Genomic DNA, 14810 nt, shown 5'->3' with positions numbered 1-14810 from the left:
ACAGGCTGTCAATCACCCTGTAGTCAGAAGAACAAAACTGAGGTGATGGCACGCCTCTGTTCACAGTCTCTTATGGTATTGTCTGTTTACTGCACTTTATTATACGTATAATTTAAGTAAAGTGCCTCTCTGGTTGAAAGGCACCACACACTGTAAGAATAAAATTGATTGAACTGAAAAGCTGCATGTAACCTGCTGGGACAAAGAGCAGTACCAATCGAGAGACACTGGTCATGTCTGGTGGCTAGCACAGAGGGGACCTCTCCGATACCTGGTGGAAAGCATTTTAACGACGGCGATAACAACAAGACTGGTGGATACTAAGTTTAATCAAACAGAGCAGCGCTGATTTACCTGATAAGGTACGCAAACGCTCCCACAGGTGCATTTTATCAAAATAGCTCTCTAGCACTGTAGCGAGAGACCTAGGCACATCATTTAGACTGCTGAGCACCATGAACACCGCCTCCAGGAACATTTCCACATCAGTCAGGCAGTCTGTCGAATCCAGATCATCACCTCGGCTGCTGAAATCTGAGAAAAAGTGAAGCACATGTTAATATACTGTGATTAGTACAACATCAACAATCCCTGAAGATCTGATATAAGTGTTTCCAGTACCCACAACCCTTCTGCTGTTATTTGATATGCAGCTTTGTCGTTTGCTCAGCCTGAGTTCATGCTACGTTTGAGAATCACAGTTCATACCAGGCTCAATAAGGACAGTTCACACCAGATTCAAGAAGCACAGTTAGAATCACCCTAAAAAATCACTGTTCAAAAGAGATTCAAGAACCGAAATTCGCAACAGGTTCAAGAACCACATTCTCAACCGGACTCTAAAACCATGGTTCAAAGGAAACCTAAGAATCGAAGCTTAAATGAGATTCTAAGAATCAAAGTTTAAACCAGGTTTTAAGAATCGCAGTTCAAACCAGACTCAAAAATCAGAGAAGACCAGATTCAAGTATCACAGTTCACACCAGGCTCACGCATCTTAACGTACTGTATACACATATGAAACAAAGTCATCAACACTGTAATCACACTGTAATATATACCATTTCTCTCACATTTAAAACAATACAAGGACACACCAACTAAATAATAAGATATGCAGGCATCCATATTTACATTTCAAAAAGATATCTTTCCTTTTTACAGTGGGATTTGTGATTTATATACCATGAGCTGAATAAGCTATTAAGGGTGTATACAAGTAAGCAATAAAATCTCAGTTTCAAAGCAATGTGTTTTCCATCTATAAAAAGCAATAAAGCGATATTCTGCCATTAAAGACGGTATCTGTATAACACTCATCTAAATAAAAAAGGAGTTCTCAGAACATCAGAATGGAAATATTCTCAATAAAATGCAAGTGAAGGGGATTATAAAAAATAATATAAATGCTGCTATTATTTGTCATTCAGCAGGACAGATGTAAAGAAGTGTAATCTGGTTATGACTTTCATATGAAATGCATAAATAGAAACCCTACGGATACACACAAAGCCTGTTTTTAAAGCTTTATCTCATTTATTTGTGCTATTTTTTTCCTAGCCATCTCTAACCATAGCAATTGGACTGAGGTAATGGATGAGATGTTTGACTAAGTTAATATGACGTGATAATATACACTTCCTTAGGGAATAAGTTAAGGAGCGAGTGATCCATAAAGAACAAAGCAGTTCAGATGGCAATGTCAGACATGCCGTGTGCATCACAGGAATTTGTGTTGGGTTTTCAATCGAGCTTTGACTACATTAATCATGCAAAGCAGACAGCATGATGGCATTTGAGTTAGAGCTACTGCCTCACTGCTCAAGAGTGCTGGTTTCACATCCAGGGTGGGTATCCTTCTGCGAGGAGTCTACATGCTCTCTACTGGATCACATGGGGCTTCCTCAGCACACTAGTCTCCTCCCAGAGGCACGCTGATTGGTAGATTGCCTGTGCGAAACAGCCCACTCCTTGGGGAGCTGAGGTCCCTTCCTCAGTAATCTCCCCTGCCCAGAGAACCTCTGCTACGAGCCTGACCCCAGCACAGCTGGGTTAAGGCTCAGGTGAAGAAGAGATTGACTGCACAAAGCCTCTAATGCTTGTGTTTTGCACAACACTGATGTTAGAAGCCCATACATACTCACAAACAAAACAAAATGAGACCATTACATGCCAACAGGTTCAGGAGCTGTATTTTCTGCAAACTCTCAAAGTCAGCCCAAAGCCTACTAGATTAAACCAGACATGAATTAACAGCTATCTACTGGATAATGGCTATTCCAAAAAGTTGCGGATGCAGCGCACAAGATGGCACTTATGATTTCACTCCTCTTGTACAGCAAAACCCCACAAAACAACTAAACTGCTAATAAACCTTCCAGTCATCCATCCGTCTTCGAACCTCTTCTTCCAGTCCAGGGTAGCAGGGATTTTAAAACATCATTAAAACGCAACAACATAAAATATTTCCCAGAAGCCGTAGGAAGTACCAGGCCAGAGCTATTTCACTTGCCCTTGAGAGCAGGAACACCTTCTCGTGAACAGGCACCTCTGGCGGGAGCCCTCAGGACCCATGTGGGCATTCTACCGCAACAGTCAGGCTGTGAGGGCTGCGGCGAGTGTGAGGGGCCACGCGTTTCCTCCGGGACCATGTCAGCACGCCCTTCCCAGAGGAGCGGCCGGGGGGCCGGGGAGGACAGCACGAGCTGGAGAGCGCGAGGCGGCACTCAGACATCCGTCAGCCCTTGTTCGGGATGACAGGTGTTGGACTCGGGAACGTGAGCGCAGCGCAGGACTCAATAAGGAGCGTGACGGAAGGTGAAGCCGTGTTTGCACTTCCTTGACAAATGCTAGACTGTTTTAAAATGACAGCCCTAAATTACCTCTCGCATTAAAGGATGTAGACCTAATATTGCCCATTTGATAACTAATGGGAAATCCTGGTACTGAAGGAACGATGGAAATTGATTTTTTCACAACAGAAAGTGGTCAAACATCCTTTGACCTACAATCACTCTATTATGTTGCATTACAGGGATAACGCCAGCGCCTTGTAGCCTGTCAGCTCAGTAATTACTCCTTGAGGAGATATGGAGATTTAAACCTGAACGTCAACAGGCAGTTCTGGGACTTACATTAATTTCCACTTGGGGTGCTGAAGAGCGCCAGAGGTTAACTACATGGTTTTTAATAATGATCCCACTATATAACTGCAGACCAGTTATGATGAATGAACTGCAGTCCCCTTCGACAGTGTTCTCAAGCCGAACTTCACAGGCACTCAGAAGGGCCGGTGACCTTGATCGCTCCCAGAAGAACACCAATTTATCTGGGTTTTACACTGAGGAAGAGTCGGCGCTTAGTCAAGTCACTCACTTTGAAGCAAAGAAGACCCTTAACTGGGGAATATTACAGAACGTGTGGGCAGGCTGCAGACTCAGAGAACTCTTTCATATTCATCTGCTTCACTGAAGTTCAATAATCACACACACGGGATCTGCCAAATTACAGTTTTTAACATTATCTAAACAAATCCACCAGGTAAATCACAGCATTTACAATGGATTGCCTTGAATCCCCACCTTAATGAGCCGACAACTACCTCTTCGAAATGAATGATGCTGACTCACACAGCTGACCACACGGTTTAGACTAAAAACTGCGACCCGATCTTTATTACATTACTGCTTAATCCAATCAGCTTTACTGTGTCAATTATGAATCATGAAACAGGTAAAAATGGTAAATCTTTAAAAACTGTCTACTTGTATTCCACTCTGCTGTGAATTATTTAATATAACAGGTTAATAAATATTACGGTTAACATGCATTTCAATTTGGTTTTGCAGGTGATGTCACCATTTAGTTTATTAGCGCAGATGTCATATGCTCTGACGAGGGACTGTCACAATGACAAGTTAAAACAAAGATGAATTACTGTACGTGGAAAGGTGCGTGGCCTACTGGTTAAACAAACAAGCTCAAGCAGGAAAAACATCTTCACCTCGAGACAAGTCTCTCATGGAAAGAGCCGCTCTGTAACTGAGACATGGTCATCTAGTCAGAACCCCTGGATTCAGGACGAGACGGGCCAGGGCCACATGGGCCAGCGCCTTCAGCAGGATCTGGCCAGAAACACGTAGCGTGTGGAGCTGCAGTTGGCCCATAATGAACAGGTAACAGGATTATTGCATAAACCAACAGAAAAGAAAGGAAACGCAACATTTCAGCTGAAACGTTGTTTCCTGTCTTTTCTTTTCAGCCTGGAATAAACCCGTTACCCGTTCCTTTGCAGCCTACGCATGCTGACGCAGCTCCCTACTTGAACTACGTTGGCCCATAATGTTCTGCTTCTTCTGTACCCTTGAGTGAAGGAATCAATCAACAGCCAGTGTGACAAAAGTGCTGTGGATGCTTTACGAAATGTCCAAATACGATGAGTCTCAGGAATTCTCTGAGTTACTTCAGGACCGAGCCAGCAAGACAGGCGGGATGGCCTCTTTCCATCAGAAACCGTTCTTCTTCCCTTTAGGAAGGCAGTTTGGCCAATAAAACACCAGGTGTGTGGAGTGATGTACTGTAGCAACGCTCGGTTCGGCTGGCTCAGGACGCACAGCTCCCCGGAGGCCCGGTAGCGTGCACATTCCCTGCAGTGAGCCATTCCCACTGCGTCACAGGCTCCCTGCCACTAAATACACCGCCAGTACAGGAGGGGTTAGAATCTTTCCTGTTAAGAAAAACTGTATCGAAAGACCAGTGTCTATGACCTCGACTCGGGGAAGACACTTTATGCCTGCCTGCCGGTGCAATTCTGTTCTTCTGCTCTTTTACCAAAGCGAGCGCGTCTCTCACTCCATGCTGGCGGCAACTCAAAACCTGAGTTTGTGGAGAGGGGGAGGCAGTTCAGTTCAGAAAATTCAAAAACAAACACAAAAAAACTAAAAAGTTAGTGAGCAGCGCACACCCAAATATTCTACCTGAATTAAAAATGAAGCCGACAGGAGCTCACAGAATAAAATCAGGAGATCAACCTTATTTAATGCAATGATGCTAAATCAACTCTAAAAATGAACATGTAAATTATACTGCATATACTGCCGAGTACCTGTTGTTCAGTATAATAATAAAAATCCTTACATGAGTTGAGCAACACTCGCAGCAGCAGACAGTCACTCTGAAGTAGAGTCTGTAGCAGTAACCTCGGATTACAACTCGGCTGCGATAACATCAATTTCAGCTGAAGCTGGGAAGATACTTCATCTGCAGCCAATATCCTTCAACAAAAAAAAGTAAGATAAAGACAAAGATGGGAGTTAATTTATCTATGAAACTAATAGCCTTAAACTGTAAATGTAATGCTAACTTCCTTAAATGTCAATTCCTCCCAGATTAGTCTGCAAATGCCTTCATGCTTGCTTACTTAAAGTCTGCTCAGGGAAGGAATTATGTTTAATCTTGACTAGCTAAAAGGAAATTAATGTTTGGTAAGCTGCCAAATGCATAAGAGATACAGAATAACCTCACTTATCTCTTCTGTAGAACCATGTTCATTTTTGTTCTATGAGGTTACAACATTTTTTTCCTTCAATGAAGAAATTTTGGCCCTTTCACTCTCAAAGATCAGTTGGAATTTGGAGAAAAAAAAGTAAGAAATGTAGCCCCAGGGTTACGAGCTACCCAGCAAAACAACTACTCTATGCACCCTGCTGTTCAAAAGAGGAACATTATGTTTAATTTGACAGAGCAATTTATGATGTCACATAGCTGCAAATCCAGGAGATATTCCTTTTAACAGCTTCTATATATCAAAGTGTTATACTAAAGGATCAGTTCTCTGTATTGAAAAAAAAGATGTTCCAAGCTCTTTTCATGTCTATAATTTTATACGAGTAAGAAAACACTTTTTAAAGTAACTGTCACTATTTTTATATATTATTCTACAAGAGGGTCATCGGGATCCGACATCTCTGGCTCTTTCACAGTGTGATCTGCAGGTCTACAGTGAGGTGCTAGGACATACTGTAGCATGACCATCCTGGAATTTTTGGATTATCAATGGAAGCAGGCTACCCTTTGTGAGGATTAGCAATTTAAATTATATTATCCAAACGAGGGTGAAGCTGAAGATGACTGTGTGCGCGTTCTGACAGACTGGAATACTTGTCACTCTCTGGGTCTGTGTTTGTTTCAGCAAACAAACGTGTGACTTTCTGCAGTCAGGTCTCTAATGGTTATCTTCATCTCCTTGTCAAAGCTGTAATTCCACTCCCAATAAAAGCCACAGCAAAAGTCAAAATAAATCTAATCCATCTGGATGGCTCATGACATTGGAAGTCGTGCACAATTACCGCATGTGTTCCTGGTTAATTCCCCAGGTCTGAGGCTCTGCTCTGATATCCTGTGAAGCAAAACCATCTCACCGTACACAAGACCAGGCACTCAGCTCTCGCTTCCCGCAACCAGCGCCACACATTCACGCAAAAGGCTTTTCCCCCGGAGGACGGCGGGAGAGAGCTCACTCCTGCGGCTGCCGCGAGAAGAGCGACGGTTTAACGAAGCACAGCCACTGCAGGTGAGGGCAGCCGGAGGGTCCGGCGGCGGACAGTGACGACAGGTCCTCAGGGCCTCTGCGAAACGTCCTGGGGCAGAGAAACAACAGCAGGAAGACTCGCTGATAGACCCCTCCCAAGGCTAAGAGGTCGCTGTGTGGAGAAGCGGGCTGTGAGGTGGTAAGGGCGGTGCTGCGGCTGTCCCCTTGAGGAACACGGTCCGCTCACACGACTCCGGCCAACGCCTCACCGCAAAAGAGGGCGGCCAGGGTGTCGTTGTTAACCTCAATTAACACGCCTTCGCAAACAACAGGAGAAAATCCGTCGTTCTGGATGGAGCAGGGCAAATAGATTTGAAAATAATGAACGGCAACGATCTGACACAGCCGAGATGGGTACTCGCATGGTATTTTTTCCTGAATTTCACACACTGTAAAGGGGAAAGATGCCTTTTTTTGCAATAATTTCAGGTAGGCAGGCGAACCACACGTCTGCCAGGTAGTCAGTAACTATTGTTTCCGACTCCAGCCGCACACGGGAAACAGACACTCCACAAGCAAACCGAGTGAGCTCTTCTGAGGGCTTTGCTGTAACACTGTTTCACGGAAAATGCAAACTTTGGACTCCTGCGCTAAGACAAAGCCTGACATTTAAATTTGAAGAGAAATTCAATTACAGCAATTAACACTAGTTATCCCATTATGTTGTTGTTAAATGTGTCAAGCTCATTTTCATTATTGTGACAGGCTTACCTGCAGACCTCCCTATCAAGCTGAGCTAAAGGTCTAATTTTAGATGAGTAATCCTTGTGGGTATTTGCAGTAGTGTCTGCTCAGAGTACCGCTATCTTTCCTACCGTTTAAAATCAGAATCATTTACTGCTAACAAAAAAGATTCTTTATTAAGGCACAGAGGTTTTTTTTTTCTCAATCTAACCACATTATAGCAATTGCAGGCTAGTTAAAAAAAGCTCAACACTAGGACCAGCCACTGCTATACGTCCTTTCCCGCACTGCAGTTTATACAGTATGTTGACGAACCGAATCAGACAGCCAGCACAGGTCTGCTCGGCTGGGGGAAAGACATCGTGTGGAGATGAGCTCCCTACCAAGGCTGGGATTTCAGCGAAAGGGCGTGGAAAAGCCCTGTTCCCCTCGAAGGTCTTTTCAGGTTTACCACGCACGTTACGCATACTGGTGACTCCTGGATTAGAGGAGTTCGATCCAGTTCAGGTCTGAAGAGCCCGAGTCTCGCGTGTTCTGTTTAAACAGCTCACGCCTGTGTAAAACCCTTTTGCGCTGCATCAACGCATGCATCTTTCTACACAGGTTTGCCCCGAGGATGAGATGAAAGGCAACGCAGTCGGTGGGGCCGGCGGCTGCCCCTGCCCGCTGCAGCGGCTCGTACTCAAACAGGGCCCGGAGCGGCGAGGTGACTACGGCCAGCACGGCCAGCAGCTGGTTGCAGAGGCTGTGGATGGAGAAGAGCCGGGGGCAGGGGTCTCGGTCCGGCCGCAGCAGCTTCCCGGCGCTGTCGCACAGCCCCCACAGCAGGCTCTCGGCGCACAGCAGCACCGCAGTGGTGTCGGCCCTGGCAGGGAAGGAGAGAGGCGAGGAGAGCGCTTCAACAGCACGCCGCAGCAGAAATCTGCACAGCAGGGCTCGTCTGCAAACATACTCGAGTGACACTTTTGTTCCGAAATTTAAGAATATAATTGCGTCACTGCTGTTGGAGTAAAGTGATTCACTTAGAGAAGTATTTGGGTAATGGGCATAATATGTCGCATGAAGGCAGGAGGAATGGAAAACTGCCCGCTGAAGATAAAAGCGGAGGCAAAGGTCTATTCTTCCATCTGCTTGGCAGACTCCGAAGGCACGGCTGTCCCGCAGAAACCAGCAGTGTTTCCTCTTTAAACTGCACGCCTCTTTAAAACGGCAACCACGTAATGCCTCGCGCTGCGGAGCACAGGGTCTGCCCTTCTTCAGCTGTCAGCAAGGATGGAAAGCATGCCCGTGACATACTTAAACGCTCTAAGTGTGTGTTAATGCATTGTGTTCGGTAAAAAAAACCAACATAAAAAAACTTAGTGTGGCCCCGCAAAGCAGAGCCAAGAATGACGGAGTGCAGGCAGGGATAATCAAGAGATATTGTCCAGTAAATCACGCTCAGCGAACAAAGAGAGTCTCCAGTGGTATTATTAACTGGCCATGCTACCCCCTGTGTTGGTGCGGAGCAACGCTATGTCCTCCCATTTTTCTAACTTACCACACTAAATTTACACGTTGTATAAGCTAATGCAATTTCAAGCAGACAAAACCAGGAGGTGTGGGCCCCCCGACTTGGGGGAAACACAGTTATAAATCCGTCAGCGGCCTGCTCCGTGTGCAGGCCTGGAGCAAGCGCTGGGAATGAAAGCAAGCATGAAAAACACACTCTTGCATAAAGAAAAAAATCTTCTTTCAAGTAATAATTCAGGAGGCCGTGCTACCTGATCTGTAGGGTCCTGCTGTAGGTCGGGCAGGCCTGGGAATACCTCTGCACTAGGATCTCCAGGGTCTGGGTCAGAACCTGAGCCAGGACATCCTGGGCCAGACTGGGAGGCAGCACGTTCCAGAGGTCCCAGCGCAGAGCCGACAGGAAATAGTGCCACATCTGGATGGAAAAGGAACACCTCTCACCCTGCCAAAAGCACCGGGTGTTACACTTTACATCTCCGCACAACTCGGGCCACTCGGTCAGTCCTATAATCATGCACGCTAGAAGAGAATGGAAAAGACAGCAAGGGGAGCTCTTGTTCCTACACAGTTTGAGTTTGGAAACTGAAGTCATGGTTGCTCCTCAAAGGAAAATAAAAAAAGAAGATGAGAAGTAAGTCTGGTTCCTATAAATCTAATTAAGTTCAGGCTATGAGGAAATGGTATTAGATGTCTAAACATTTGTGGTGTGACCAAAACATGATTATTAACAAGATGTACAACGTCTCACCACAACCTAAGGACATGTTTCATTTGTGTCCCACACAGAAAACCCACAGCCATTCATTAGAGAATGGCATTCTGAAGCATGGGAAAGCATCCTGTGTTAGATACTCCTGGCTGCTAATCCAACATTCCCCAACGTGACTGACATGTGGGTGGTAAGAGCACACCAGCAGCAAGCGAAGAATGACACATCACTGTATGATAAAGTCTAATGAAGAAGGAACACAAAAGCACTATGCCTACTCTCAGCAGGCTGGCCTTTTCTAGGCAAGCAGCAGTCTCTGACTCCTGTGCAGTTAGGTCTAGAGTCCTTGCAGACAGAGGGCTGGTGTATTGGTTCTGTCACTAGACTAGAGAACATATTTATACACACACTGAAGGTAACAATCTTGAAAGTCAAATATTTTACTGACATACAACCAAGGCAGGAAGAATCAACATTAAGCTAGACAGTTTCTAAAATGTCATGACGCATTTCATTATAAATGTGCTGCATCCAAAACCCCACACTATAACACAACAGGTGCAATACACATCGAGATTAAGCTTAAATTAGGCCTGGCAGGAAAGGCACCCTGCTGCATTGGGGCCCTGGGTTCAACTGCTGGGGTGCTAGCTCTGTGGGGATGCTTTCCCTGTGTTCATGGGGGTTTCTTCCAGGTGATCCAGTTTGCTCCCACAGTCCAAAAATATACTGGCAGGTTAATTAGCTTTTGGGGTGCGTGCCCCGTGTCCAGGGGTATCCTGCCCTGTGCCCATTGCTTGCTGGGACAGGCTCCGGCTCCCCCGTGACCCCGACTCGGATGAAGTGGGGTGGATGAAAGAACGCAAACTTTCTTCACTATGTGGAACAGTAGTATTCTGACAAATGGAGATGAGCTGAGTCAGTCAGACACAAGGCAATCAGATCTTTTTTCACTTCAAATTTCTGTTTCAGGACTAAACATGAGGACGATTAAATAAGATTCATTCCCCCACAGCCCCCTGTTTCACTACACTAACCCTGCCATTCTTTAAGCTCTCCAGAGCCACACATCTGTTGCCACACACCAAAGCCTTAAAAAAAAAACCTTGCAAGACAAGCAGCTGTTTTTTATTACATGCAAGATGATTTCTCTGGACAGATCTCAATTACAAAGCTTTACACAGACCAATACAATCCAATAAAAATATAATAAAATCATTTCACTGGTAATACAAATGTAACCTCTTCCAGCTCCTTCTGCGCCAGCATTTTACAGTGTTATCGTTTGCTAATGCAGTAGGCATGCACCGTGTTTACTCTCCAGTGCGGGGTCTCATTATTTCATTTACAGCAGCTTCTTTTACCACTTTCAGCCACCTATAATGATAAATAAAGGAAGGTGTGATGGTGTTCATGAAAGGAAACAAACCTCCCTCTAATAATTCCCACTGAGAAAGTATGAAAGAGTGGCTAAAAAAAGGAATAATTACGCCAGACTTCTGTGGTGCAAATCTGTAAACCTACAGTATAATGGGCTGAATGCTGTACCACTACATTATGGTGACAGGGTACCACTATAACTCAGCTAAGTGTCACAGTCACTGTCAGACAGTGTCAGGAAAAAGCTTCAAACCTGTGCTCGGATGGTGAAGCCTTGAGTACTATATCCGGCAGAATCCCGCAACACTAAATTATTGTGACTAGGTGTAAGCCCTATATAACTGAAGAATACTGAATGAATCACTACCGATAGCCACATGATGGGGTTTTCCAAGACCTTTCAACACTAAATTCAAAAAGTACCGAAAGTACCGTAGGGTGTAATGTTTTAATTATTGAGCACTGAATTATTCCTGCACCATCTCAATTTATTGTACATTTTGTTTAAATGTTTACATTTTGAATATGTAAATGCTCAAATTCCAAATCAGCCAAAAGAACAGGAATTTTAAGCATTTCAAAGTTTTACCCCTTGCTTGCTTGGTTTCCCAGTGTAACCAGGGCATTTTGCAGCATTTAGAAATCTGGTTGAATAAAATTACCCATAAATAACTATAAACACCCCAAAATACATCCAAATAGGCTTAATTGTGGGGCACAATTAGGCAAAATCTCTAAATCTTTTTTTTCCCCCCGAACAAAAAACAGAAGCAATGAGCAGCCACCTGACATGCAATGAGATCTGTACGTCTTCTGACCTGAAACTGCAAGGAGACAGACACAGGAGAGCAGCCAGGCCTGCCTGTGATGTGCTCTCAACACTCTCTCTGAACTATCTGTCAAACTAACAGTTCCTTGATGGTTGTGGGGGGGGGGGTCTTCCAGATGGATCTCCTGGGAACATGCCTGGATCCCGTTTCTGGTCACATGCTATGTGGACAAACAGAAACGGAAAGAAAGGACAGCAGGAGGGAGAGCAAGATTAACCTCGTCGCACCTCATAGAAGGGCTTGGGGTCGCACCAGAAGTGGCTCTCGGCGTCCTGCAAGATGCTGGTGGCACATATCCTGACGCAGTGGCCGGTGAGCTGAGCCTGCAGCGTGCCGACCAGCTCCCGGTACTGCTGTAGGGTGAGCAGGAAGACAGGCCTGTGTGGCATATCAAAGGCAGAGAAATCTGAGGCCCGGCTGGTAGGAGGTGGCCATCCCCAGCCCAGCACATGGTTCTGATTATTAGGGATCAATCATTTATTTCCTCTGTTTGCTTGTGTTAGGAATCATGTTCTCTTAAAAAAACTCAGTTCCCCTGCCCTTTGGCTTCTTGAAAGCTCACATCTGTTTTCCAACAAACATGTTCTTGCTCCAGATGAATTGCACTGTCAAGACATCACTTATACTGATATTAATATTCTTTACAACCCAATTATTGGATTTTAGTCTTTTTGGCAACGCACTGACAATTTCTCTGGCCTGACGCATATGGTTGTCAAATATAAAACTTAAGAGGCATTTCTCAAAGACGCCCCTCCCAAATGTCTTGATTCAGATCCTATTTTTTTTTTTCATTTGTGGTAGGATCCCTGCTTATGCATTTCCACACGTCCATCATCAGGAAGACGTCCCGTGAGGCCAGAGTCTGTCCCAAGAGAACAGGGCACAAGACAGGACTAAGAGCACTAGACTCATCTGCCTCTGGATAAGAAACATGCCCACTGCAGGGCCACAGGATCAGTTTTAGAGAAGATAATCAAAATTGCGCAACATGTCTTAGCAAGGTAGGAGGACATTAGAGCACCTGGCGGACACAGGCTGAATAAGCAAGCTCTGCACAGACAGAGGCCCCAGGCCGAAATCGAACCCGGGACTCTGGACCTGTGCAGCTCCTCTGAGTCTAAAATCAAAACGATATGTTGAATTTCAGAAGAGTCAGAAGAGAGGCTGAAAGTGAACGAAGCTGTCAGTTCCTAAACCTAGCGAGTGGCAGGGGAAGACAAACACTGTGGATGGAGGAGAGAAACTAAATAAAGCAGGAGGGTTTTGTGAAGCAGATGCCAAAAGCTCTTACTGCTCTGAGACAGTAAAAGAGCGTCTGCGGGGGGTCAGGAATGCACATCACAGAAAGTTACAAATTGTTTCTTTTTCATTGACTAATTTACTTCAACACAGACGTCACAACTACTTGCAGAGCAGAGTGGATATTTTTTTTTCCAATTGCTTCTAAGTTGAAAAATATCTACACTGTCCCACAGCGCCCTTTCAACACGGGAAGCATGTGGGAAAAGTAAGTTCAGGCAGTTCTGGAAGAATTAAAAGAGCGGTGCTCAATCTTTTTTTTAACGGCATGATTCAAGCAATGTGAAGCTACACACATTTTCTTCTACATACATCTGAACTCTGACCAAATTGTTAGGGAGCGCAAAAACAGACAAAAAGTCACTATTGACTGAATTATTCCGACAGCTGGCGTACCTCACTTTCACAAGTATAAAAATCCTGTCGGCTGTTCATGGCCCATGGAGTCAAAATCTAGAAATTGTAAATGAATAGCTTAAAAAAAAAAACAGTGCTTCAATTCCACTATTTTTTGGTTTGCATCATAAATCACCGCCACCCGATGTGTAACCGAGATCTTTGTTCTGTAAATAAGACTTTTTTTGTTTCTCAGCACAACAACTTAAGTGATGCCTGAAAATGGTGGAAATGCTCAATAATGCAGGTCGGTCTGAAGGAAAAGGAGAGCTGATAGCAAGGCTGCAGCGCCCTGCCGTCGCCCACAATAACTCGTCTCATTAGAGAGGGTTAGATCGGGCCCGCAGTGAAGGTGACAAGACCACTTCAGGAAATGTACAGTATTTCTGAAGCATGTAGGCCTTGACAACGGGTCGTGTCGTACCCAAGGTCATTCCGCAATGTGTTTTGTCCCGTTGAGGGCCTGTGGTCCTGTGGTCCTCACTGGACCAGACCCACGTCCAGGCAGAGGGGAAAAGGCCACGGTGTTGAGAGAACACCGCCTTCGTTCAGCTACCAAAAGGGTGACACGCCCCTCAACATTTCTCGGTGGACTGTTTCTAATCCCTCTCAAGAGCGCATCCGGGAGCGCCCGGGAACGGCTGCTGCAGACCGGAAGGCCTTGCATAACAGCCCGTTCCCCGTACGCTCGCCGGCGTCGTCGTCACGGCAGCTTGTCCCTGGCGACGCCCGCGCGGAGCCCACCCCCCTCCCCGGTGGACTCACTGGCGGGCGCCGTCCTTCAGCAGGCTCTCGTACTGCGCCAGGCGCTGGAGGACGTAAACGGCCGTGGAGAGCAAGGTGTGGAGGTTCCGCGTGGGCGCTGTCCGGGGCACGTCTCTGCTCCTCTCCGCCAGCCGCGTCAGGAGCGCTGCCGCCGCCCTGCTGCAGGCATCCACGAAAGCCGCCCTGATCTCCAGCTGGAAGCCCTCTCGGCACGCCAAGGCTAGCGGGAGCAACGCGTCCAGCTCTTGCATGACGTCAGCACAGAACTGCAGCAGGAAGAGGGAAGGGGAGGATTAGAACTGTCTTCGGGCTCAGCGTACCACAGTGGGCTTGGGGAAAAAAAAGCCGAGAATTATTCAGCGCGTTAACGCACGAATCGACACGGATGAAACGATGAAACTCTCCTGGAAAACAAGTGCTGTCGGGGGGGGGGGAACTTGAGAAAGAAGAGGCATATGGTTTCATTTACCTGCATGTGGAAAATATTTATGCGAAGTTCTGTATCATTCGAAAAATGAACTTTAATCCCAATTTGTGTAAATCAGGTAAATGATTCTATTACAGAAAGGAGCAGCAGGCCAGTTCTTCAGCTGGGCCCCAGGACTGAGAGAGAAATGAGGCCCTGATTGCAGCCCATCTGCAC

General features: G+C 45.8%; 1 protein-coding gene across 3 annotated transcripts in view; it reads right to left on the bottom strand.

The window, feature by feature from the left end:
- kiaa0825 (KIAA0825 ortholog) overlaps positions 1 to 14810 on the bottom strand; it is a 147221-nt gene that overhangs the window by 96059 nt on the left and 36352 nt on the right. For 2 of the 3 annotated variants that reach the window (XM_088910247.1, XM_088910248.1), the window contains exons 9-15: positions 14168 to 14433; positions 11932 to 12082; positions 9082 to 9227; positions 7956 to 8138; positions 6519 to 6638; positions 5137 to 5273; positions 355 to 534 (exon numbers count right to left, since the gene is read on the bottom strand). In XM_088910247.1, the coding sequence (XP_088766373.1) occupies positions 355 to 534; positions 5137 to 5273; positions 6519 to 6638; positions 7956 to 8138; positions 9082 to 9227; positions 11932 to 12082; positions 14168 to 14433 (1183 nt within the window). Of the gene's footprint in view, positions 1 to 354; positions 535 to 5136; positions 5274 to 6518; positions 6639 to 7955; positions 8139 to 9036; positions 9228 to 11931; positions 12083 to 14167; positions 14434 to 14810 lie in introns of all 3 variants that reach the window. The other variant, XM_088910246.1, reaches the window with a different exon arrangement.

The sequence above is a fragment of the Atractosteus spatula genome, chromosome 3, assembly GCF_055471065.1.
Source record: "Atractosteus spatula isolate fAtrSpa1 chromosome 3, fAtrSpa1.hap1, whole genome shotgun sequence".
NCBI lineage: Eukaryota > Metazoa > Chordata > Actinopteri > Semionotiformes > Lepisosteidae > Atractosteus > Atractosteus spatula.
Note: the sequence above shows the minus strand (reverse complement) of the source record. Positions and strands in the feature narration are given on the sequence as shown.